We start from the raw sequence: 27,949 nt of genomic DNA, 5'->3' as shown, positions 1-27,949 counted from the left end.
AATATTTTTCGTTGCTTCATTGTCTGCTCGAACGTTTTACGGTGTTGGCATATCCAATTGGACCTCTGTGCATTCTATGGACAGTGACACGGAGACGATTTCCATGTTTGGCTCCTCCCTTGTGGCGATTTGTTTTTCTGGTTCCTCACTTATGGCGACTGGGCTCTTGGCCGGCTCTATCTAGACTTGGCATACTACATTCTTGGTGATCATTTTTTAGTCATAAATTTGGTTAATGGGGATGGCATTGCCAAATTTCCCGCTAAGCGTACTTGTTCGGGCCCTGGTAGAGCGGCGGCAGTCCTGTGTGAAGTCCTGCGGAGTGCGTTTGCTGTCGAGCTTTTTGGCGGCTGGTTTTTGTGGCGATGGCGTTTCCCGGATGAGTTCTGAGTCAGAGGAGAGGGAAATAGAAGTGTCGCAGTCAAATGGGATTGCTTGTTCATTTGTCGCTCTACCCTTTTTTGTAGGGCTGCATTTTCCAGTTGGTTTTACTTTTTATGCCTCTTCTCTCTGTCGTTGCCTTTCACGTCAAGCCTTTTTCGCCTTTTTTTATGACCGGCTTGAGTCAATTTGGGGCTCTAGAGCTTGTCTGTTTAGAGTTTGGGAGATAATCTGTTCGATGTTTTTCGATAGAGGTCTTTTGGTGCTGGCTCTAGTTCTTTCGGCTGTTTGGTTTTTGGCTTTGCTTGTGGATGTCCTTTGTTTGGCTTGTTCCCGTTCCATTTGAGTTTTCTCCATTGTGACTGAAAAACGTGGTATAGCTCTAGGTAAATGTTTATATGCGACAAAATCTTTAAGAGCCGCCGGTCTACATTTGCCGTATACCCTTGGGTCTGTTATGAAAGCAAGACTATCGTGTCTAATGACAATTGGTTGTTTTCGATCCTCGCGGATTCACGGCGTGTGTGGTGAATAATTCATTATTCAGCGTTTCTCTATGATTTTGAATTGCGCTCCGAAGATCACTGGTTTTTCAGTTTTCCGTGCGATGGTACCGGTTTTCCGGGCCACTTGTTCTATTTTGCCCCAGTTTTGTGTCACTTGTGCGTTGCACTCCCTTAAAACGATCATTCAGGATTTTTTTTTTCAGGAGTGCTAGGTTTTACATGTATCAAATCGTATGGTTTGTTAGATAAAGGTAAGTGCGCACCTATTGGGATTTTCTTCAGGAGTTGTCGGTCGAATTCTTCGCTGGTATCCAAATTGGATGCGCATCTTGGTTGTGGCGGTTTGGCTGCCGACTTGCTTCTCTGGATTGCTGATTGGCATTATGTCGGTTTCTCCTAGCGTAGTTGGTGTATTGGCTGGCTGAGAGTGCGTCCGCTGGCGGATTAAATGTTTTTTTTTGGCGTTGGTGGTAGACAAGGTCCAACTCGTCCTCGCTGATGTTCTCACTGTCCCACATGGCTTCTGCAAGCAGGGCCGGCTTCGTTGTTAGTCTTTGGTCTACACAGGCAAATTTGGTATTTTCCCAAGATAGAGTAGACGGTTTGGGTGATATGCCAATATTGCTCAATGGCGTGTTTGGTTTTCTCCCGATTTGGGCTACAAACGGATGAATTTATGTAGTAGCACTTGGTGTTTTTCATAGAGTCTTAATGAGTTCGGCCACATCGGATGCCAACTTATATAGTCTCTTTGAGGTATCTTTCTTCAGGATTGAAAGTCGCGTTTTTAGAGTCCGGATCAATCGTTCAATCATGCCCATAGAGCGATGATTGTCTACGGGTGCAAATTTTTTGCAGTACATCAGTACATGATTAACAAAAAGTATTAGCATGAAGCGAAATATTGTTTCCGCTTTGTTTTTTGTTACTACTTTTGCTGCCGGGAACCTAGAGACCCTATCAACCCCTACTAGTATATACTTCTCTTTTTTATTTTCGTCCGGAAGTGGTCCGGCGAAACACAGTTGGATTTCCCCGTTGGGTTGGACGACCGCGTCTACTTCTGTGGAATGTTTTTCCCCGATATGACTTTGAGATTTTTACCTTTTTAGCAGCAATCTATGCAATTTTGAGCGGTTGCTACAATATCCCACAGGAGTTACGGATAGCAAACGTATCCTGCGGCTTCTACCATCCCACAGGGTGTTCCAACTGAGTCCACAAGGATTGGTCGTAGCTGTCTTGGTATGACTGCCCTATCGTCGTATAAAAGGATGTTGTCTTTGACCGAAAGTCGTTATGGAAATATGAGCCATAACAGGATTTGAGTGAGTCTCATTTCTGTGTCATCACTATGTTAGGTAATGGCTGTATGTTCCGGCCCATTTTCCTTGCTGCTGCGATTAAATTACTGTCATGTATCCTTCTGAGATTATTTCGATACATGGGGACGTCTTATTCCTCCGTGGCGATTGTTTGGCATTGGTAGCTTGTCTCCTCCATCGTCTGGCAAATTATGTCCGCTCTGATATTTTCTACTCTCCCGAACGTCAGGCTATCTTCAGATGGTAAAACCTGTTGGATTGTGTCGCTCATTGTGAGGTCTTGAGAAACGGTTGCTGTAAATTGTTAAACGATGCAAACTTCGTTGGAGGAAATGTTAGATCGGTTTGTGTGCCACTGTGGAATTTTTGCATGATGCGTCTAAATGGAGGTGAGGACATTCCTATCTTTAATTGTCGATTTGCGTTTGAGTTAGAAAATTGATCAAATTTAACACAGCTGAATTGCCTTTTCACAGCGATTGTTGTTTGTGTTGCAATCGAATTTGAAGCGGTATACTTTTCGTTCCGGTTGAACAATTGCGTGCCTCGAAATCCGTTTGGATTAGAGGTCAGCGATATTTGAAAATGTGCTATGCTATAAAGTCGTCGATTAGTGCTACCACGAAATTTTCATCCCTATACGCTGGGGTCTATTGTTTAACCACTGGATGGCGTGACACATGGTCAATTAGGCCCATTTTGCTACCCGATAAGTGTTTAATAACAACATCGTATGGTACAAAGCGATCTATCCACCTTGTGAGTCTACTTTGGTAGATTTGATGATTTTTGTTGCGTTGTAATGATCTAATTAGTGCTTGATGATCGGAGATTAGCGTAAATCGTCTGATGTATAGGTAAAATTTGAAATGTTCAATTGCCCAAACCGCCGCCAGGAGTTCTAATTCATTTACCGAGTACTTGTTTTCGGATGTATTTAGAAAGCGCGATGCATAGGCAACCGTTGCCCAACCATCCGGGGTCTCTTGTTCTAAGGCACACCCGATCCCTTCACGGCTCGCGTCGCAAACCACTTGTGTTTCTCGATCGCTTACAAAATGACGATTTTCTGTAATATTATGAACAGCCTCGAGAATGTTTTGAACTATTTTCTACGTGTGGAGTCCCATGTAAAGTGTCCTTTTTTAGCGGTGGATAGGAATGGGCGGAGTGGTGTGCATAATTGGACAAGATTGGGAATAAAATTGTTCTGATGACGAGTTGAACCCATTCAACTTTTGATTTCTTTGAAAGTTGTTGGATTTTGTAGTTTTAAGATTGCCTCTGTTTTTCTTTGCATGGGAATGGTACCGTATTCATTAACAACTTCGCCCAACCACTCTACTTGTTTACATGTATCATGTATCATGTTCTTATGTATCATTTTTAAAATTTGTTTCGAATCCATTGCTAGCTTAATGGAATGGTCTTTTTTGACCATGATCACAACCGGGCGGATAAATTGTTGATCGCTACACTTTTCCAGTTTAACGATGTGTCCTTGATCTATAAGGGATTGAATCTTTCTTTCCATCTTTTCTTGTATGTGCATAGGGATTCTCCTACCTTTTTCTTGGAGGGCTTTGAATTCACTTTAGAAATTTGTGTGGACCATGTGATTTTTGGTTCTACTCAATTTTGTGCATAGTCCCTGGTATGTAGCGCCGATCCAGTTGGTGATTGTAAAATTGAAGTTTGTATCATCAGAAGTAAGATTGACTGACTTACCAGCTGGTTTCTGTTGATGTAGATGTACTCCGATTAAGGGAAAAATGTTTCTCTCCAGGATGTTGGCACGTCGGTCACCCACCACAATAAATGACGCCAAAGTGATCGTCCACTCTCCTGACTCGATGGATGCGATGTCTCTTCCAAATGACAGGGTTTTGTAGCCATTGTAACAAACCATTCTATTGGCTTTGGCGTTGTCACAGACTTGTATACGTGTGGCTGCTTTCACTGTTGTCTGGAATAGGTTTGCTGTTTTGTTTTCAATGAGATACGTCGGCGAACCCGTGCCAGCAATAATGACGAGACTGTTAGAGCCTGTTCTTTTTATTAGTAAATGACCGCTTAAGTCTGTTTCGTTTAAATGTCCGACAGGCCTATTTTCAAATGGGATGAAGTTTGTTATCGTATCATCTGGGTGGACGAGGTCCCACCCTTGCAGGTAGCTAACTAATGTTGCCATGTCTGTATCTTGAATAGGTTGTTCTGGGTTTTAGTTTTCCTGGATGACGTTTACATCTGAAGAATTGCATAATCGTACGTAATGGCCTCGTTCCATGCATTTGTTACAAATCCTATCCTTCGCGCGGCATTGCTGAAGATGTCCACATTTAAAGCATTGTTTTTTCTGATCTGTGGAATGTCTTTCATAGTTTCTTTGTTGTTCCTGCTGTCGTCGACCGCGTCCGCCTCGTTGGGAGTTTCGGTTATTGGTGTTTCCCTTTTTCTGGATGAAACCAACTGGTTCTGATTTGAAATTTGCTAATTGGTTCGAGGGTCCTGGTATGCCTTGTTCACGGATAAGTAACTGGTTTTCTGAGCCTTTCGCCCGCCGAAGCGCGTATTCGAATGCTTTTACTGGCGTTTTCGTTTCGCTAATATGTTTTTCGGAGTGGTGTGCATAATTGGACAAGATTGGGGATAAAATTGTTCTGATGACGAGTTGAACCCATTAAACTTTTGATTTCTTTGAAAGTTGTTGGATTTTGTAGTTTTAAGATTGCCTCTGTTTTTCTTTGCATGGGAATGGTACCGTATTCATTAACAACTTCGCCCAACCACTCTACTTGTTTACAACCGAACTTGCTTTTATCAAATGAAAGCCACTTTTTCGTTGTTTAATTTTTTCAGTTTGTCCATGTGTTTTTCCTTTGTTCCGTGGGATATAAACAAAAGATCATTGAAGAAAGTAATTGTATCTTTTTTGATGTTTAGTCTCAAGTCTATAGCTTTCTGAAAGTCTGTGGGCATGTCAGTTAGGCCGTGGAAGACCGTTTGGAACTGGTAAGTTCCAGTTGCTTGACCAAATATACTGAAGTTGCCTTGTGTTCTTGTAGGTTCATCTAGTTTTTGCTGGCTATAAGCATATCTGAGATCGATTTTGGACAAAAAATAGTGCCCGTTTTTGGCTGTTTCTTGTGCTGATTGCGCCACCTTGTCGAGTAACACGTCTATATTTGGCTTCTGATACCTGTTCTTATGTATCATTTTTAAAATTTGTTTCGAATCCATTGCTAGCTTAATGGAATGGTCTTTTTTGACCATGATCACAACCGGGCGGATAAATTGTTGATCGCTACACTTTTCCAGTTTAACGATGTGTCCTTGATCTATAAGGGATTGAATCTTTCTTTCCATCTTTTCTTGTATGTGCATAGGGATTCTCCTACCTTTTTCTTGGAGGGCTTTGAATTCACTTTAGAAATTTGTGTGGACCATCTGATTTTTGGTTCTACTCAATTTTGTGCATAGTCCCTGGTATGTAGCGCCGATCCAGTTGGTGATTGTAAAATTGAAGTTTGTATCATCAGAAGTAAGATTGACTGACTTACCAGCTGGTTTCTGTTGATGTAGATGTACTCCGATTAAGGGAAAAATGTTTCTCTCCAGGATGTTGGCACGTCGGTCACCCACCACAATAAATGACGCCAAAGTGATCGTCCACTCTCCTGACTCGATGGATGCGATGTCTCTTCCAAATGACAGGGTTTTGTAGCCATTGTAACAAACCATTCTATTGGCTTTGGCGTTGTCACAGACTTGTATACGTGTGGCTGCTTTCACTGTTGTCTGGAATAGGTTTGCTGTTTTGTTTTCAATGAGATACGTCGGCGAACCCGTGCCAGCAATAATGACGAGACTGTTAGAGCCTGTTCTTTTTATTAGTAAATGACCGCTTAAGTCTGTTTCGTTTAAATGTCCGACAGGCCTATTTTCAAATGGGATGAAGTTTGTTATCGTATCATCTGGGTGGACGAGGTCCCACCCTTGCAGGTAGTTAACTAATGTTGCCATGTCTGTATCTTGAATAGGTTGTTCTGGGTTTTAGTTTTCCTGGATGACGTTTACATCTGAAGAATTGCATAATCGTACGTAATGGCCTCGTTCCATGCATTTGTTACAAATCCTATCCTTCGCGCGGCATTGCTGAAGATGTCCACATTTAAAGCATTGTTTTTTCTGATCTGTGGAATGTCTTTCATAGTTTCTTTGTTGTTCCTGCTGTCGTCGACCGCGTCCGCCTCGTTGGGAGTTTCGGTTATTGGTGTTTCCCTTTTTCTGGATGAAACCAACTGGTTCTGATTTGAAATTTGCTAATTGGTTCGAGGGTCCTGGTATGCCTTGTTCACGGATAAGTAACTGGTTTTCTGAGCCTTTCGCCCGCCGAAGCGCGTATTCGAATGCTTTTACTGGCGTTTTCGTTTCGCTAATATGTTTTTCTGGACCTCGTCATATGACATGTTTGCGGCAAACAGATCCCAAATAATTTTGGTTTCTAGTCCTCCGTCGTTGCAGTTAGGGCATTTGAAAATCCCTTTCACCACGAGTTCTGTCAGTCCACAGTCGAATTGTTCTATGGTCTCTGTTTTCCCTGTTTCTTCGTGAAGGCCTCGTATCTGTCGAAGGTAACGTTTCGTTCTTTGACGAATAAAGATATTAGTCTCTCCAAAAATTCTCTGGTTGAGGTTTCTTGGATTCTTAGTTCCGGATAATATTGCGTTAGAAGTCGTTGTCGTTCAGAGCCCAAGCAAATATATATATAGCTGCGGCATTTTTTGTCTGCCTCTTTCCATGGAATAGCGCCGACTGTTGATCCTAGGCTGTCCAAGTGGGCTCATTGGTTCTCCCATAATACTCACTTTTCTGGGTTTCTGAGGTTGAGTTCTCGGATTTATAAATTGATTTTCACGTCAATTGACCGTTTGTAGCCTGCTTCTTGTGGTTTTTGGATAGGTGGCGGACCATGCAATAGTTTTTTGCAGATTTATTCCGGCCTTAGCTATAATGCCTTAAACAGTTCGCTGGTTCCACGTCTCTTACTCCATTGGTATTTCCGCTGAGCCTTTTTGCCAGAACAGAGCGATCCCCAGTGGGTTTTTTGTAACTGCTGATTGCGCCATGTTTTACCCTTGGTTCAGCGCGTAACATTAGTCTATATAGAGATGATTGAATCATGCAGGAGAAATAAGAAGAGTTCAATCAACTTAAATTCATTCAATTAAAGTTAGGTTTGAGGATGTTTGGATCTGACCTCGACAGCATGTGAGTTACAAAAACGCATTATAAGTAGTGTATATTTGACTAAGTTTAATAAGTGTGTATTTATGTCAGGCTTCCATTGATTAAGTATCTAAACCAATTGGTTATTGTATGTAGCCTCAGATGGCTATCCTAATATATTAATATAGTTTCATGTTCATTTTTAGGACATCTAATCTTTCCTATGGATATTCTTATCTCATATCCGTACGGATAATAGTGCCTAAGACCGATAAATATGAGGCGAGGATCAGCGCAACGTGGAGCCTTAAAATACCAAAAGCCTCGCTGGGACGGTTCTTTGGAAGCCAAAACTGGATTTGCTGCAACCACTTCAGCGGTGAAGAAAAGACTTGTATGGGGACCGACATCGCTAAAAGAAACAAAAAAAAATTATTGATTGACTACATAATTAATTAAAAACGTTTTAATCGATAGAAATAAAAAAAAATCAAGCCCAAAAGATGGAACACAATTTTTGCGCTTTAACAAAATTTAATTGCTTGAGTAAAAAATCTTGATTGAAGCCAATTCTGGTTCTTTTAGTTCATTGCTGAAAAATAAATTATTGGTTCTGAAAATGATCGTTTTTATATCTAAATGGTAGGCAAAAACTGAAGTGATACATACCATGCACCCCAATAAATTAATTTATATTACTTGGCGATTTTATCAAAAAGCTGTAAGCAATTGGATTCGGGCAAGGATAACACTGTGAGATTATTAGACTGCGTATTTTTTAGAGATTTCTCCTCTTTAGGACGTATCCTAATTCACTCATGTTTACTGCAGAACGTCTACCTTTGGTACTATACGCTCTAGAGGAACAAGTAAGACTCAGCACCAAAACGATAATTCCAAAACGGTTAATTTTGGATGTGCCGATACTCTGAATTGTGTTTTGCAGCTGCCCCCTTAGTGGTGCTCTGTCGACTGATTTTGTGGTAATTGAAAGACATTAGCTGGAGTAATTTGAATTGAAACATTACAAAATACAGAAGGGTCTCGAGTTCCAAACAGCAATATATTTCATAGCATCGTTTCAATGTGAGGGTCCTTTGATCTATTTCACAGGTAATTAATCAAAACTATCTCTGTTCTAGCTCCCTAGCTTCTAGAATTATGATTCTACCAGAGAACCAACTCTAATATATCACTGCTAAATCTCTTATCAATCTTAGTCGATATCTCTTATCCTATACGATATCTTGTCTATTTGATTTACTTATCATTATAACTATAATTCCCATAAATTCCAACCTTTTTTACCTAAATGGTTTTCGAACCAATTGAAAAAAAAATAAACAACTCGTTAACTTTAGCGTTAATTTTTGTGTTCTACAGCCACTGTGAGCACCCGTTTTCAACATCACGAAGCCAAATTTTAAAACTTGTGAGTTGTAAGCGGATTCTGCAACAGGCTAAAATCAAATTGTCGCGGAATCCGCAACGTGGCGACTTTTCTTTGATATTTTTGCTGTTTTGGATTCCACGGACAAATTGCTAAGACAATGTATAGCTCAAAATGCTCCAAAAACTGACAATTTTGCGGAATTGGCAAAAAATTGCGGAATTCAGAGCAGTTTGTGGAATCCATAATGAATTATTATTATATGTGTTCAGTAAGTTTAAACTGTCGTGGAATCTACAACTGTAAGTGGAATCCGCAAATTTTGAGCGGATTCTGCAAATTGTAAGCGGATTTCGCAAACTGCAAGCGGAATCCGCAAAAAAATTGCGAAATCCACTTGCGCTTGCGGAATCCGCTTACATACGCGGAAATCGGAATAGCTAGTTAAATACGCTCGTTGCGGAAACCGCAACAAAACTAATGTACTGACAAAATTTACGTTACAACTATTTGTGCGCGTAATTCAACGACATTTTGGGAGTGGAATCCGCTTTTGGACCATGTTTAAAGACTTGTCTCAGGATTCCAGTGACAGACACCAAATTGTTAGCCTCGTAATGAAGGGCGCGGTGTTTATTTTTGTATTTACTTAAAAAATGGGCTGCAAATGTAATTAGATTTGAAATGTATACGGAATATCAGTAAGTGTACTAATGATTTGCAAAAAGGAATTGAAACAAAAAAATCCTAGATGCTTTTGATGCTTTTGAATTTTGATCGCTCGTTGAATTTTAATCCCCCACAACCACCGAAAAACATTTAGATCAAAATACATAGCTTTTTAATCCCCAATTAGCATTTAGTCAAGCTACTAATTATCGCTTGCTACGAATTGACTCATGGTGCGATTCATTTCAGAATGGTGATTGTCGCCGTTTAAAAATTCCGCGAGTAATCGCTTGGGATCAATCGACGCTTGCGACAAACCGTCACCTCACGCTATTTAAGTATTCAATTTTAACGACTCAGACTAGCTCTTTATCTTGATAATACCGTTCAAACGAGCACCAAGGTGGATGGGAGCATGATATGATAGACTAGAGAATATCGTGCCTCCAAAATTAACCTTTCGTAACTATGAGAAGTACCGAGTCTTAGAAGCCACTCCATATTAAGGCATCAAACATACAATGACTGCGGCAAAGTGACAGGGTAAAAAACATTACTAACAGAAGAGACCCCCTTTTTTTACACGAGAAGCCATTATCAGAAGCAGGGGCGGATTTAAGGGAAGGGGGCTGACGCCCCCCCTCAGGGATTTGACCCCCTGTCGACCCAATGAGTCCCCCTTTTATACTATTTTGAAATATCCATTTTTGGTGACCGAACCTAAAATTTTTCTAAAGGCATCCTTGGCGCCAATATAAACTAATTTTGAGAGGGGAGCGCGCGTGGAAAAAATGCGTTTTTTGGTCAAAAATTTTCAAGCCTTTTCTTGGCTTGTTTTTCATAACTTTGCCTGCGGCATAGAAAATTTGGTCAAAACAGGGATTTAGTGCTTTGGGAGAGCTCGAAAAATCAATTTGGTTGACCTAACAAAAATAGACAAAACTTTCGAAAAGTTTTTGAAAATCCGCCCCTGCTCGAGAAAAAATTAGATCCGCCCCTGATCAGAAATATAAATAATATGAGAAGGTAAGAGATTAGACTGTATCTGTTTTTTCCAAACAAGCAGCTTCAGGTGGCGTAAAAATAACTTCAGTCTAGAATAGAAACATTTATACAAAAATCTAAGATCTGTGAAATGTTTCCGTGAGCTCTTCGATAGTCGGAACAACAACATAATCTAGACCCACTACGAATATTAATTTTATGATATTTTTCATCAAATTGCTCAAAACTCAAATTGCTACGACACACATTGAAAAAGATAACAAACAAACTATATCTTAAGCGGTAAACTGTCATTGTCATAATATGTGCGAAATTACCAGGATGTGCAAAGGAACTATACACTCTAGGTTTTTTTCACTAATTTTTTGGATAAATTAAAGCCTTATTAACCTTATCATTTCGAAAGTAGAAATTTAGCTATGCGATTATGTAAAAGAGTCAATGCACGCAAAGAAACAGTAAAAAATATGACTTTCAGCTAGTTGAATTTCAAGAAAAAATTAATTGCCGCTTTTTGGATAAGATAACAGAATCAATCATTTAATTTTTTCACACAGGGAAATCTTAAGAACAAAATCTACTTTCGAAATTTTAGGTTGATCACGTTTTCGTGAGTCTTACACTTTTGCTGCTCGATAGATGAGTTTTTATTCCCTGTACCAAAGGAAATGAGCTGAAAATCAAAAAGTCAAGCAGCTCATAAAATGCTTGAGCGCGAACAAAATTTCATACACTTTCGCGTAGAAAAGTAAGCAAAAAACCATCACGACAATAATATAAGAGTTCGCTACGTTCATTGACTCTTAAAAAATAGCTTGAGTTTTACTGTTTTTCAGATTAATTAAAACAGAAGAAACATTTTTTTATATCTAGCGTTCTAGTGCATTTTTACTACTAAATTAGCTATAATCACCTGAATTTTGCGGCATATTTTCGAATTAAATTTTCTCGTACTAATTGAAAAAAAACTCGAGAGAGCTGAAGTTTCTCAAATTGTTAACTAATTTTCTATTTTTAAAAATACTGTTCTTCGATTGCTATGGCTAGAATTTTATGCGCTAGCACCTCCGAGCCGGCTAGTTTTTATGTTACAAATATCATTGAGCCTTATAAGATAACTACATTGTTCTCATAAGATTATAAAACATCAAACGTCCAACTGCCTCATTCCTTGAGATTGTTCCAGAAATAAAAAGAAGTAATTTCTTTTTTCTTTAAAACCTATCGCCTCAAATGATGTCAAAAATTAGAATGCAAACGACAAAAATTCAAACTGTGACTTGATAGTTAATGATTTTTTTCATAAATTTTGATCAAATTTAGTTTTTTTTTTAATTTTTAGTTTATTCGGTTTTTTTGAAATGTTTTATTTGAAAAAAATAATACTTAAAGCAGAGGCGAAAATTAGCTTCGCACCACTTGCGATAGATTACAAGAAAGGCTGTGAGTCGAAAAAAGGGAAAAAATTAAAATTGTTGTTGAAATTGCTGTTGACACTTTGGAAATTATCGATGAGAAATTAAGTAAATGTGCACCACTATTAAGTAATCGTAACATTACGTAAAGGTGCATCACTATGCTGAGTGCTGCAAACGTTGAATATCTTGGCATTAATTTTCTAATTTAGAAAACAAGAGTTATTACATAGAGACAAAGTGGAGCTTTCCACCACTAGCGATACAACACAAGCATTAAGAAAAAACATTTAACAAAAAAATAAAAAAAAAATTTCCTTTTGCTGCGACAAAATATCACTAGTGGCCCGAATACTTTAATTTTTTCGGAGGGTTTTTTACTGAAGCGGTATGAAATTTAACTTCGCCCAAAAATTTGATTATTTCTACAAAAATGAGATGAAAAAATTTTGAGATATTTAACTTTGCCAAAGATGTAACCTTTTTCTCACAAAGATTTAAAAAATCACCGCTTCTGTAACAGTTCTCGCATGTGGTTTTTTGGTGGTAACTTTAAACGTATATTTGATAGGTTAATTTTAAGGAAAAGTTAAAAAAAAGTTTCAAGAAAAAATGATTTCAAAAACGATCAAAAGTTCAGATATTTAATTTTCCGAAATCCATATCATTTTTCCCTAAAATTACGCGGAGGCCACATCAACAATATTGCAATAACATTACTAAAATAGGGTTTCTCGATTGCCAACTGAACCCGACAACTGATAAATCAGAGTAGTTTTCCAGAAACGTTCAAAAATTTCTTTAGAATTTTTTGAAGGCAGTTACTTTTTTCTTGAAAAATCCAGAAAGTAATTTTTATGAAGGCAGTTAATTACTGCTTTTCAAGTTAAAATTTACTGCGTTTGGACTGGTAATGTAAAAGTCAAGCAACGCTTTGAAAATCCCAAACAATCAAAATTTAGACTTTCCTGAGGGCCATGATTTTTGAGTCAAAATTTTCGGGCGTTGTCGCGTATGCAAAGAATCTATCTACAATTCATTGTTTGCGTTGAACCCCAAATCTAATATTGAACCCCAAATCTATAGGAAATTAGGTTTGAAAAACTACAAGTTTACATAACAGTCAAAAAATCAAAAACTTCACGTTTCCGAGGCCGATAACTTTTTGTGTAAAAAATTGTGAGTGGCTTCTAATGCAGGTGAGCTTTCTACTACCCGTAATCTCCATTAAGCACACAATATTCGATTTATGAAGGCAGTTTTTGAGAACATAAAAAACATCAAAACATGGCGAGTATGCAGGAACACAGGGGAGTAAGCGGTCCTTCCATTGACAACCATTTATTGAAAATTTGAACAGTTTTTATAGAGATAATAATTTTGCAAAAGCCTCTTAAAAAACCAACACCATACAATTTCCTAATACTTGTTTTTACCGAAGAGGAATTCTAGGCTAACATGCCAAGCAAGTCATGTGAAGTTTAAGTTAGAAACGGAACAAAAATAAAGCGGCAAAAAGCCGAGAACCTTTCAACAGACACCGGTTGAGCCGAAAAAAAAAACGTTATATTAAAAATTAACAGTTTCAAGACCCCTGAAACTAGATTGAACACACTTGCACTAGCAACTACAATTAAAGTGCCTACAGCACCAGAAAATCCTTGGCGTGGCAACTAAGCCGACAAAACTTCGCAGATAAACAGAAGCACAACTAATTTTTTACCGAGAACCTTTTCTCAATTGCATACATGCTGACAAAAAAGTCCGACCGCGACTCGAACCTTAGGGTACGAAGGCTACGGCGTTACCTCTAGGTCAATTGCGAAGGAAATTGGTTGTTGTTAAGTCAAAATTCAAGACAGAAAATTGCAAATTGTAAACGTTGTTCATGGCAAAAAAGTCTAGCTCCCGCTTAAAAGACTTGCTTTCGCAAGTCTAAGAAACATCATGAGTTCTCATATTGAAAACAGGCGACAAATCAAAACTTCGATATTGTTTTCATATTGAAAACAGGCGACAAATCAAAATTTCGATATTGTTCTCTGCGGCTTCTTGATATATCAAATGCCAAAAAGATAAAATTGTTCAATTGAAAAGTACTTGAATTATCTTTAGGACAAGCAAAACCTACTTAATATTTTGTTTAATTTTTTGTTCTGAGAAGAAAACTTTGTTTGAAAATTTTCGGAACTTTGAACAGGTAGTTCTAATTTTTTATTGAGCAGGCGCACAGCGCAGTATCATAGATGTATTTTTCAACAAAAAACAACAGTTAAAATCATTATTAACATAATCAATGCATCAAAGCTCAAACTTAGCAGTCACAAAGTCCTGTTAAACTAGTTCCAATCTAAAGTTTTCAGTTATTTGAGTCCATTTCTCGGACACTCTTTCGTTGGATCAGAGACAGGCCAGTGAACTCATCTCTGGACACCTGAAAATAACAACTTATTTAATCATTGGTCGAATTTCACATACCCATTTCCATACACGGGAGGGTATCTATAAACTTGGGCAGTATCTATGAACTCAAGGAAACCAAAAAAAAACATTGACCTGACCTTTATCAAATATTTCTCAGTTTGCGAAGCAATTCATATTCGAAACTTACCTTTTTTCGCACAATTTCAACTTTCTTAAGTTGAAAGTAATTTGTCCAAATTTCGAAAGCATTCAGGGCTCTTTTTATCACCTAATACGAACTTTCATACAATGTTTTGACACTAATGTATATCGGAGACTTGCGTCAATACAGACCTCGTGATAGTGCTCGACTAGTTCAGCATTGCCCAGTAGTTCCACGAAGTCCATGTCGTGAGTGATGATGACGAACTGGGAGTGGGGATGGTGTCTGTTGCGAATGATGCGCACCAGAGCCTCTGCCAGACTCGCTATGTTCTCCCGATCTAAATTGGCACAGTTAATAAGTTTTCCGAAGTGATATAGTGTAAATGTTTAGCTGCATAATTTCGAAGAATAAAAAGAGCGACGGTTTTTCGTTGAATCTCTCCGTAATTTCGAAATCAATTAAAAACACCAACTCTTCACAGCAAATTTAACTCGGATACTTGAAAACTTTTAAACTCAAAAATTAGAAAATTGAAATCTTTGATGTGATATTCTAACACAAAGGTGAAGCGGATTTTCGCACTAATTGCGATACAATACAAACATAAAAAAAACATGAGTCAAAAAAATTTGAAATGTTAAAAAAAACTAGGTGAACCAAAACTTTTTTATGGCAATAAAAACAATTAGGGGCCCAGCTTAAGCTGGATTTACGTGTTTGATATTAATGAACTTGCTATACTGATGCCGCTTCGGCAAAAACCATTATCGCAACCGGCAAGAACCATTATCGCAACCGGCTCTTACAATTAAACCTCACATCTCAGAATTGAAATTTTCTGCTTATCTGTTGTCGCTGATGCCGCTTCGGCAAGAACCATTATCGCAACCGGCAAGAACCATTATCGCAACCGGCTCTTACAATTAAACCTCACATCTCAGATTTGAATTTTTCTGCTTATCTGTTGTCGGCTTAAATTTTTTACATTTTGGAATCGTTTTTATGCTATACGAATTTTTCTTAAATGCCGCTGCATGATTGGCGGAGCCAAAATTTGGAGCCAAAACGCCCCGAAACTAGGTATTTAAGCCGATAAAAAAATAGGCCGAAATAAAAAAAACGAAGAAGGAAATACGAAGTCAAAGTAAGTAAATTAAAAACTATAGGAAAAAATCAAATATTAAAAACAACATTTAAGAAAAATTCGTATAGCATAAAAACGATTCCAAATTGTAAAATTTAAGCCGACAACAGATAAGCAGAAAAATTCAAATCTGAGATGTGAGGTTTAATTGTAAGAGCCGGTTGCGATAATGGTTCTTGCCCGTTGCGATAATGGTTCTTTCCGGTTGCGATAATGGTTCTTGCCGATGCCGCTTCGGCAAGAACCATTATCGCAACCGGCAAGAACCATTATCGCAACCGGCTCTTACAATTAAACCTCACATCTCAGATTTGAATCAGTAAATTTTAAGAAAATTCAAAAACTTTCTAAAAACGGTCAAATGTTATAAAAAACGGTCCGAACAATTTCCAAAATCCATGAATTTTTTCTGCAAAAAGCAGGTTGTGGCCCCTTAAGCAGAGATTATTCCCAAAAACGTGTTTCTCGATTGAACACAACCTGAGAACCAGCTCGCTAATTTTTGCGTAAAATTAAAAAGTTTCCCAAAAACTGTCAAAGTCATAAAGGTAGGTTTTCAACAACCTTTTAACTCCATTAAATCTATGATATCAGATTTAACAGAATAGTTAGCGAGAAAAATCCAAAGCACGGTCAACAAATCAAAACATTGACATTTCTGAGGGCGATAATTTCTGATGTATGTCGAATAAGCAAATGAGCTTCCCACAACCCGTTCTTTGAAATTAACCCAAAATCTCAGACACGGCAAGGTTGTTTTCGATAATCAAAAAGTTTTAAAAACGTCAAGTCGAGGGTGATAAAGTTTTGCATGAAAAGCTTTGTGAGTGGCCACTACTGCATTGGAGCTTCTCGCCACCCGTTATGTCCATTGAACCCACAATATCAGATTTGAAAGGTTAGTTTTTGAGAAAAGACAAAGATTCACAAAACGGTGAAAAGTCAAAAATTTGCCAATTTCGAGGGCCATACTTTTGTGTTGAAAAATTTTGGCTCCGCCAATCATGCAAAGAGCATTTTAAAACCATTCTATTCACTAAAATCTTAGATTTTAGGGGTAGTTTTTGAGAAACCGAAAAAAAATTCGAAAATATGGTTCAACTATTCCACCACAGACTTTTTCGAAGGCTGTAGACAGAGGGGTGGTCAAATAAAAAAAGACTCTCGATGGAGGACTATACAGGCACACAGGGGATTAAGCGGTCTTTCAACTGACACCCCTTTTTTTGAAAATCAGTAGAAGTTTGAAAAAACTAAAACTTTTCCAATAAATTTGGAAATAATTTTCCATAATGAAAAAAAAAATCAACAAACCGATTGGTAAACATAAAAGCAACTTGAAAAAGCGGAGGGGAGTGTTAAAATTGTGTATCCCTTGAAACGCCCCGAAACTAGGTATTTAAGCCGATAAAAAAATAGGCCGAAATAAAAAAAACGAAGAAGGAAATACGAAGTCAAGGTAAGTAAATTAAAAACTATAGGAAAAAATCAAACATTAAAAACAACATTTAAGAAAAATTCGTATAGCTTAAAAACGATTCCAAAATGTAAAATTTAAGCCGACAACAGATAAGCAGACAAATAAAATGCCGACAATTTTATTTGAAACAGAACACTTCCCGTTTGAAAAACAATCAGGTCCTGGTCAGATTCAAACCCAGGACCTTTGCCGCCCCAGGCTTTTTCGTTACCTCCAGGCAAAGTTGGCAGGGAACGCAGTGAAGTTTGAATTCATTATGAACCAAGATATAAGTGATTCTGTTAAACAAGTTGTTCACACGAAAAAAGTCTAAATTCCAGTTTGATAACCCTTGCTAATCGCAAGCGTAAATAAACGATACAGTCCTGTTTGTCATTGGACTTCATGAAAAACTTTGTCATTTGAAATTCGTTTATCCTAGACACGAACCAAGATTAGTGGTTGGTTCGTCGAGGGAGAACACACCGCACTGCAGACAGAATGTCTCAGCTAGAGCGAGACGAATGAGGAGTGAGGCTAGCACTTTCTGACCCGCACTACATCTGCCACGCATGTCCAACTCAACTCCTTCCTAAAATCAGACACCAACATCAGTTGAAGTAAATTATTTTGCCGTCATTTTTTCAATATTCAATCAATGCAAAGTAGCTGAAAAGTGGTGTCTGAAACAAATACGCCTCAAATGACATAATTTCTAATTGGCAAAAAATTAAAAATTTCCCAAACGACAAATTCTATGAAACAGTTGCTTCTCGCAACAATTTTAAAAAAATTCCGAAAGATAGGGATTATATTTTTCGAGATGAACGTTTTGTGAACAAGGTGGAAAAAGTTAGTAGTCTTATCAATTGAATCGATTCAAAATTTGATTTTCATACCAATTAAATTTTTTTTTTGAATCGGCAGAGTAAGCATTGTTACAAGGTGAATACAGTACAACTAACGCCTCAAGAGAAGAGAAATACAGACAACTTTACAGCGACAGTAAAGTCAAGGCAAACGGAATTTGGTCAAGGACAGTCAGACGTAGATGCCCGAATAAAAACAACCTTCAAAATATAATCAATTTAAAACGGTATTCTCAAATGTGATATTACATTTGCGGAAAGTCGAATAACTTAAATATTGTATAAACTGAACTTGAAGATTACTCAAAAGCTAATTAAATTATGAACTGGTAGGCCTAGACTCGTTAAATTTCACTTCAGTCACTAACATTTAAAAACAGGCGAAGCGATACAACACAAACATAATAAAAAACGTAAGTCGAAACAAACATACAACACAGACATAATAAAAAATGTTTAGTCGAACATAATAAAACAGAGGCGAAGCGATACAACACAAACATAATAAAAAACGTAAGTCAAAAAAAATGTTAAGAAAAACTAAGTGAACTTAAATTTTCGTAGTCTCGATAATAGACAACTAGAAGCCCAGCAAAAGCTGGAGGTACAAATTTAATATTTTTTGAATTTTTGATACTGATGCTATACAAGTTATACTGATAATTGTCAAACTGATGCTATACTGCTATTATTGTCAAATTGATATTTCTTATACAAAATGCTTCTAAACACCTGTCAAAAATTCCAAAATATGTGGCCGCTTAAGAAGAAAGGATTCCAAAAACCGAATTTATCGATTGAACACAACCTGAGAATTAGAACGATAAATTTCGAGTACGGTTAAAAAGTTTCCAAAAAACGGTGAAAGTTTAAAAACCGAAAATATAATTGCTGTCAAAAAAACTTAGGAAAATTAGCATTTTGTGCGATTCAGAATGAAGCCAGAACTTAAGCTTGCCTTAAATTTGCCCCTATTTAGTTCACTAAGCCGATAAAAAATAAGCCGAAATCATTGAAGTCGAATAAAGTTTTTTCAAAAAGCAAAAAATAAACGAAGCCAAGGCTAGAAAAACTGAAAATTCAAAACACTGAAAGCAAGTACATTGAAAATTGCGTGCATAAAAATCATTTCTTAGATGTGGCAACTAAGCCGACAAAACACACGCAAACAAACTAAAGGCCGACATTTTTTTTAAAAAAGAAATATTTCCAGTAGAAAAAAAAAACTGTTCCTGGTCAGATTCAAAACCACGGCCTTTGCCACTTCAGGCGTACTTTTCTCATCCAGGCTAAGTGCCGGACACGCATAGAAATTTGTATTTATTATGAACCAAGATTGAAGGGATTCAAGTGACTTCAGTTCAACAAGTTGCAAGCCCGAAAAAAGTATATAATCCGATTTGATAACGCTTGCGCAGACATAACCTAAGCCAAAAAAAACAATCGAATTCAAATTCAGTTCTTAAATTAACATGATACCATAATAGTTTCTTACAGCACAAGAAAAAAAACCGTGATCTGGCAACTAAGCCGACAAACCTTGAGCAGATAAACAAAGTCAGACAAATCAATTTTACCGAAAAAAAAAACAAATTCAATAAATACTGAAAAAAAGATCGAAACCCGGAGGTTAGGATGCAAAGACGACGACGCTACCCCAAGGCCAAGTGCGAAGTAACCTAGAAAAATTTTAAGATTCGACAATAAAGCAATTTGAAAAATTGGTATAAAAGTAGTTTCTGGGAAAAAAGTTAGTTCCCAATCAAAAGACACTTGCTTTTGCAAGTACAATTACAAGAAACTTGCTTTTGCAAGTGCAACTAAATTTTCAATTATACATTTAGATTTTCGTTTTGTGATTTCCAAATTGTTCACTTTAAAAATCCCTTTCAGTCTTACGGTGAGGCGTCAAAGTCAACCTTTTCACACAGGTGCGAAGCTCAGCTTCGCACCACTTGCAATACAAAAACGAATGACTGTCATAAAAACCTATAAAAATCGCAAAAGCCCAAAGGTCGGGAACAAAATTATCTGTACCATTAGAAACTTAAGAGGGAGCTTTCGAAATGCTAGAAAGAATCCGAACTTTCAAAAAGATTTTTATGCTGGAACTAAGCCGGAAACAATACGCAGACAGACAAACATCTAAATTAGCCGAAAACTTTCAGTTTGCAAAAAATACAAGTCCAGGCCACAAGCCTATGCATCTCAAACAAAGGTGTTTCCTTTATGCCAGATGCTTGATTGAATTTGAGTTTATACACAGAGGCCAAGTTGTACTTCGCTACTGGGAAAAACTGAATTTAACTTTGAGTCTATATAAATTCTCAAGTGACGCACACCAATTATCAGTATACATGATTGCTATGTGACGCGAGCCAATTATGAAGCATTAGCAGTTCCAGTCAATTTGAGAAAAGAAATTTACCAACTAACATGCCTCAATTTATAGAGCGGACGCATTTTAAATAGTATACAAAAAACTTCCTTAAAACCATCCAGGTTCAAACCCTCTTATTTTGTTGCGGGTCTCCTTCTTTACGTCTACGCTACATATCCATGATACCTTCAAGCTAAAGTGCTATTTGTAATGTAATAGTCTGTGTTAATATCCTTGGCATTGGCTGTACTTAATAGCTCGTTATTGATCTTATGCACAATACTGCAATAAATTAACACTTTCAAAATGAACATTTATATTTGCGGTTGGAAAAGAGAATTCATATTACCACACAAGCTTTACTTGAGTAAAAAACGAGATAACTTGAACAAAGTTATTTACGGAAAAAAGTATAGAAAACGATTTCAGCACCCTTGCTTATCGCAAGGGTGAATAAGCGCTGAAGAGCTTGCTCGATTCGGGAATTATATCCCAAAAGCTCCGTAACACCATCGAACAAAAGTTGTGGGCACTTTTGTTCTCTTTAATTCAATCGACGACCATATTTTGTGGTTCAATAGACACGGAACATTCAGAATGGGTCGTAGAAAATTCGGCAAGCCTTTTTTCAGTTGGAAAATAATGGAATTTAGACGATAACTCTTAGCGAATTTAGATGATAAGAACTGGACCAGCAATCGAACAAACTATTAAAATATTTATATATACAAACATATATACATACATACATACATACATACATACATACATACATACATACATACATACATACATACATACATACATACATACATACATACATACATACATACATACATACATACATACATACATACATACATACATACATACATACATACATACATACATACATACATACATACATACATACATACATAGATACATACATACATACATACATACATACATACAAACAATTATACGAACATACATACATACATACAAACATATATATAAATAAAATTTGCAGAAAAATCCGAAATCTTGGAACTGAAATAACTGCATCTTTAGAAATAATACAAAGAGGGTCCCACAGTATTTTCAATTTAACATTCCCTGACATTCGCCGAACAAATTCTCTGACTTTTGCACAACGATGTGCCTCTAAATTCAAAAAACATTTCCATGGAAAACAATCAATTCGCTTCACAGATTTATTATTTTCTGCTTTTTATGGTCAATTTCCAAATTCAGCACTTCTCTGTCCTGTTTCACTAGTTGGTCGATTGTTTGGCGTTTCTTTTTCTTCTTTCTGTGTATGATTCTTTTGGTCAGTTTCCTAGGCTTTTTCGTAGCGTTGCCGACAACCTTTTATTGCATCCATCATACGTTTGTCCACCAAACCACGGGACAACCGCTTACCAGAATGAAGGATCCAATCGTGTACAAATCTCTGATCTATGACTGTGCGCTCCTTCATGCTATTGAGAAAGATGCTCTCATTTATCGAAAAACCTTCTTCGACGCGCCCATTACCATGAAACAATATCAAGATTAATTTTAGAGGTTTATGAATGTCAGAGCCATTTTTGACATGTTGCTTAAAGAACCCATCAAACCTGTCTGATATCGAGAAATCTTTAGCAGCTTTTACGAACTCTTTGTCAAGAATTTTTTCTATGACTTACCAGCAACATCCAAAGAGATGTGTCCGTCCTCGAAGAGCATCTGAAACAGTCTTTCAGCTCTAGACACAGCAACACAATACAGTAAATACAATGCACGTCCAGTCGCCCTTTATTAATAACTGAATTGAATGCCTCATCAAAGCATAGAGCAAGCTTTGAAAACTTAACAGCCCCATAAACTTGAGAAGCAAAGTAAGGAAACAAAATAACAAAACTGGTCTGTGGTGCTTCGGATACCTCCTGCAAGACAATATTTCCAACCTCTGCCTCCTTTTCGGCAGGCTGATGAGGAATCTCAGTCGAAGGTTCGCCTTCCGGTACAGCCGGGGTGAATAATGGTCCCACTGTACGTCGTAGCCTCAGTGCGTCTTGGTGCTTTTCGCCCTCTGCGTGACTTTTCAAAGCTCGTTTGCCAATATTGCTCAACTGAAATGGTTTTCCGCGACAGATGCTACAATTTGCCGAGAACGGATCATTTGGAACGCGCTTGATGTATTCTGCAAAATCTGGAAAGTTGCTAGGATTTTCCCATTGGAGACAGTAATGCATTTTCCTGCTTGAAATTAATCTCAATCTGAAAATAAGTACCAACAAGATTATATGCAACTAAAGGTCATTAGCAGGCCTTGAATCGAATTCCCTGACTTTCCCGGTTTTCCTTGACAGTTTTTTTAATTCCCTGACATTTCCCGGTTTTCCCTGACGCGTGGGACCCCAGAGAGCAAAGCATCGCGCTACATGCGACAAAACATATACATAGCCAGACAAACTGTCCGACGAAAAAAGCGATGAAAGCCGAAGAAATTAAAATTGCAAAAATTGATCTACCAAAAATTTTTTAAATTTGTATTTGTCTTGAATAAAAACTTCAACATGAATAAAATAATAAATATCATCAAAATATCCCGAAGTAAGAAAACTGAATGTTAAATAAGCATCCAAACAAAATTTATCAAGCGGTAACACGTTGCTCCGAAAAAAAAAGGTTTTTATTGGAAAAACTTAAAAACTCAAAACAATTGGGGAGGGGAAAAGGGTGACTCAGAACAATAAGATAAAAATTATTTGCCCTTCAAACTTTTCAAAAGAGGCCTTTAAATCGATAGATTATAAGCCGACACCTTATCGGCAAATAAAGACTAAAAAGAAAACAAAACCAACAAAAAAATCGAATAAAACGGGCAATTAAAACGCAGACAGTCTCAAAAATTGACTGGTTTCTTACCCATCTTTCTGTTCGTTGACGAAAGTAGAGATGACCAAAACTTCAGTCAGACCGCAAACAGAGATATTTATGGAAAAAAGTCTAGTGCCAGATTGAAATACCCTTGCTTATAGCAAGGGTAATAATTATAACTGAAGAAAATTAATAATTATAGAAGGACGCCATTGACAATTCTACCTTCCTTTTGCTTCTCAAAATTATTATTTGCGGATAGCAATTAACTAGAAGCTGAATTTTTTATTCGCCGTTTTCCATTATAATTCATTTGCTCAAAAATGCAATTCACGCGGCACCTCAAAATTTAGCATGAAACCCAAAAAATCTGACCTCTGACCGACTAGTTCATGTCACAAATGAAATTATACTGGAAGGGATAAGCTGTTGCAAGTCACAGTTGCAACGTGCCGTGAATCCTGGCATAACTAAAGAAACGCGTAGTTCATGACCAATTGAGACACTCCCAGAAGCGAATAAACTCGAACGAATTGATTGTATATGTAAGACCGATATAGAAGAACTCACAGATATACTGAATGCGTTCGATGTAAGAGCAGAGCCTAGATACAGCTAATAAGCGCATGGAAACAGTAAAAAAAATTACTTGCTGAAATTCAACGAAGTAGTAACATATAGATAGCCCTAAGGCTCCTTGAATTTCAAGAACAATTCATGATTGGCTTTTTTGATAAAATTAACCCAAATTTGAGAAAACTGGACGATCAATTAAAGTTTTACTCCGCTGTGAAATCTGAAAAATAGTAACATATAGATAGCCCTAAGGCTCCTTGAATTTCAAGAACAATTCATGATTGGCTTTTTTGATAAAATTAACCCAAATTTGAGAAAACTGGACGATCAATTAAAGTTTTACTCCGCTGTGAAATCTGAAAAATGGTAACATATAGATAGCCCTAAGGCTCCTTGAATTTCAAGAACAATTCATGATTGGCTTTTTTGATAAAATTAACCCAAATTTGAGAAAACTGGACGATCAATTAAAGTTTTACTCCGCTGTGAAATCTGAAAATTAAAATCCACTTTCGAAACAAGAAGTCGACCTTTACTCTTTTGCTATTCGATACTGAAGGTTGCCTGCCTTCCTTTCAACAAAAAAAAACGAAATGAACTTAAAAAGAAATCAAAAATCACAGTGCGAAAAATCTATTTAGAGCATGAACAAATTTTAAGACTTCCTGAAAATAAGAACGAAAGAAATCTCGGCGACCTATACAAGAATCTGAACTATGTTCATCGACTATTAATAAAATTGACCCAGTATAGGTCAACTGGATCAATAAATGAATTTTCTATCCCGCAGGGAAATAAAATAATCTAAATTCACATTCAAAACTAGAAGTCGTTCACGTTTTTTGCGACATTTGCAATATCGTAATTGAAGAGTGGAACTTTCCTTCCTTTCAGCAAATGAATTTGGATTGAACTTAAAAAAAATCAAAAAGCACACCGCAAAATATCAAATTTGGTGTGAACAAATTTTATACCTTCTCCTGAAAAAAAAAGAACAAAAAAATTTATCTCGACCTAATTAACTTCACTGCGAGCATTTACCCTAGAGCTTTCATTATCATTTAGCAAGTCGGCCATAAGCGGCAAAAAGAAAACCATCCTTCACCATAAAGGATATACCGACACATGGTATAGTTGTTTATTTAGATGACGGACCTTGAGCATGACGACTCTGTAGTTGTATGTCTTGCGTGTGTGTGAGCTGTTTTCGCCTTCCTCCGTCCGTATCTCTATGCAGTCTATGTCTCTTCCGGTGTACACCTCTCTCCACAATTCACTCAATACCTGGTTGATCTCCCCCATCTTCACACTGTGGAACCGCATCAGGGCACTGTCCAACGCCTTTCCAAACTTGTCTACATGCAAACAAAAAAATTAGAGGAAATCATGTCAAGAAACAAGTCACCAAAAAATGATGCTTTGGAAAAAAAAGACGACAAAAAGAAGACAAATTATAGTCCCAAATATTTTTCCAATTTCCCTACATCGAAGAAAAACAAGGTCCGGCCAAGACTCGAACCCTAGATTTAATGTTCCGAAGGCGCGCGCATTTTATCAGGACCAAGTGAGAAAGGGCTTGAAAATTGAGGTTCCATAAAAACAAGGTCACCTTCTTGCAAATTTGTTCACGAGTAAATGCTCACGGGAAAAATTCTGCTTTTAATTTACGAGAAAACTGGCCCTGTCAAGTGAACTGAACAAAGGTACCCCAAAACTGTTTCGACCCCAAAACTGTTTCGAAAAAAAAGATAAACACGATAACTTAATCATTAAATCATTCTCTTGAAGAAAACTTAATTTGAGAAAACTTGATCAATATGCAATTTTTTTTCTGATGCAAAACCTAAAAACAAACACAGAGGCGAAGCTTCACTTCAAAAACAAGCTATATATCTGTCCTAGTGTAATTATAGCTAAGCAAACGTTAAATATGTCATCATATTTATTTTATGGGTCATATCTTTATCTCTCACCTCTCATTTTAAATTTTTCATATTTGTCTGAAAATACGAAAAACTTTTTTCAACACTGAGAAAACTGTTGCTTTGTTGGAATTCAAATCACGAATGTAAGGGCTTTAATCTGAAACCGCACTTCAGCTCCGCACGTTTTTCTAAGTCACAGTCAGGCGAAAAAAAAACACACATGCCAAAGTTTCTTCCTTTCTCTTCGTTGAGTGGCCGGAAAAATGAGAAATGTTCATGACAGTTTTCAAAAAAAAAAATCCACGCCATTCCATCAACTTATCTTAGCAAAAAACAGAGAGGTTTTTGTATTATACACGTGATCTACTGGTTCGACCACTAAAATGGCGGAAGAACTTCGGAATCGAGAAACACTTTTTCTTTCACTGCTTCGCTGATACTAGGCAACCGGTCACTTATTGCAGCTTTCGCTAGAATCGGGTTGAAAAAATCAATTCTTAATCACGAGATCATCTACTTCCTCGATAATTTGAACTCTCTACTATGTTTGAACTTTACCGAACTCCTGCTAAAACATAGCCAAAGATGGTTGTTTAAGTGTCGATGAAGAAAAGAAACCGATCAAAAAACTTAGTTTTTGAAATCTTTGAATTTCATTCAAGACTCTTTTGTTTTTGTCACTCTTTTGATAAAGTGAACTCAATTTGGGAAAAAGGTTCAATAAGCATTTTTGTAGTCCGTTGCAAAATGTTGTGAAAAAATTCCGCCACGTGCAATCTTGTTATCGAAAAACAAACCTTATTTAACATATTTAACCTAATCTCTCATTTTGCTCCGGTATGTTTCCTCAAAGCCTCAAGTATGCTCGGGTTTTACCACTTCATAAAGCTGATAGCAGAATAATTATGAGCAATTACCGTCCAATATCACAATACAACAACAAGTAGCTGCAGCAAAGTTATTGAAAAAATCATGCACTCTCGATTGTACAACTATCTTGAAAAGTTCGAATTACTGTATCATCGTCAGTTTGGGTTCAGGGAGAAGTTTGCCACAGTTGATGCATTAGCTGAATTGACTGAAAGATTAAGACTAGGTGTTGATAAAAACATTAAATGTAGCTTCTTCATTGTTTTAAAAATGGCATTTGATACGCTGGACCATAAAAATCTTTTGAGGAAATTAGAATGCTATGGAGTACGTGGAAATTGCTACAAATGGTTCGAAAGCTATCTATCCAATAGGTATCAATGTGTACATGTAAACAACTGTTCTTCTGATTGTTTGCAAGTGAACACGGGAATACCGCAAGGCTCTGTTTTAGGCCCTCTCTTGTTTCTTGTTTATATTAACGACATACAGCACGCAGTTTGCAATTGAAATGTGTTTCTATTTGCAGATGATACAATTATATCATGTCAAACATCTATCTATGAAGAATACCAGTTAGATTTGACCAAAATTTCTTCCTGGCTTTGCTCAAATAAATTAACCTTAAACTCAGATAAAACTACTTTAATTAATTTTACTAAGGATAGAAGTGCTTCCAATCTTTCTTTTGATATACTTCATTTTACTTTTGAGCCGAAACCCTTTTTGCAAATACCTAGGTGTCATTGTAGATGATAAGCTTAAATTTTTTTCACCATATACAGAATGTTCAATCAAAACTAGGTCGTCACTATGGTGTAATATCAAAAATGAGACATTATGTGCTAAGATCCATCCTACTGAAATACTATATGTCGAATATCAAGCCAATAATACAATATGGCTTGCTCGTCTACGGCGGCACGAGTTTTTCTTTTTTAAACCCAATTTTGAATATGCAACGAAAAATAGTTCGCATGATCTGCTTCAAAAAGAAATTTTCTGATAATAAAATAGTGACAGTTCATGAGCTATATGTGTACGATTTGATGCAGTTTTGCTTACGATCACTAAATCAAAAACATCCAACTTGTTTTCTCAATTCTCAGTTGGTGCAAAACATATTTCTTTGAATTTTTTTATTTTCAAAAAATGGTACCCGCTGGCTAAATGCTATCAAACAACCATTCTAGGGTTGCGATTCTATGCTGAAAATATGACCCTCCAAATCCTTGTAGTTTTCGAGAAATCGCATTTTTTAGAAAATTTTAAAATGAAAAAAACTTAAAATTTTTTTTTATGTTTTCTCATATTCTTAGTTCGTCAGCTGGAATCTGAATTGGCCGAAATGACAGTACTAGATGTAATAAATATTCCTTAATGAATTTTT

At 37.0% G+C, this 27,949-nt stretch overlaps 2 protein-coding genes across 6 annotated transcripts in view; one reads left to right on the top strand and one right to left on the bottom strand.

Annotated features, from left to right (window-relative positions):
* LOC134842817 (coiled-coil domain-containing protein 25-like) overlaps window positions 1-27,949 on the top strand; it is a 347,041-nt gene that overhangs the window by 192,558 nt on the left and 126,534 nt on the right. The window lies entirely within an intron of this gene.
* Window positions 14,136-27,949, bottom strand: part of LOC134842760 (DNA repair protein RAD50-like) — a 28,224-nt gene continuing 14,410 nt past the window's right edge. For 3 of the 5 annotated variants that reach the window (XM_063859241.1, XM_063859269.1, XM_063859261.1), the window contains 4 exons: window positions 24,920-25,119; window positions 17,543-17,684; window positions 14,678-14,826; window positions 14,136-14,354 (listed from right to left, as the gene is read on the bottom strand). In XM_063859241.1, the coding sequence (XP_063715311.1) occupies window positions 14,280-14,354; window positions 14,678-14,826; window positions 17,543-17,684; window positions 24,920-25,119 (566 nt within the window). In that variant the 3' untranslated portion in view covers window positions 14,136-14,279. Of the gene's footprint in view, window positions 14,355-14,677; window positions 14,827-17,542; window positions 17,685-21,416; window positions 22,586-24,919; window positions 25,120-27,949 lie in introns of those variants that run through there. The other 2 variants (XR_010162548.1, XM_063859249.1) reach the window with 2 other exon arrangements.

This window comes from Symsagittifera roscoffensis, chromosome 1 (genome assembly GCF_963678635.1).
Source record: "Symsagittifera roscoffensis chromosome 1, txSymRosc1.1, whole genome shotgun sequence".
Lineage (NCBI taxonomy): Eukaryota > Metazoa > Xenacoelomorpha > Acoela > Convolutidae > Symsagittifera > Symsagittifera roscoffensis.
The sequence above is the reverse complement of the archived record's forward strand: the minus strand, read 5'-3'. Positions and strand labels throughout refer to the sequence as shown.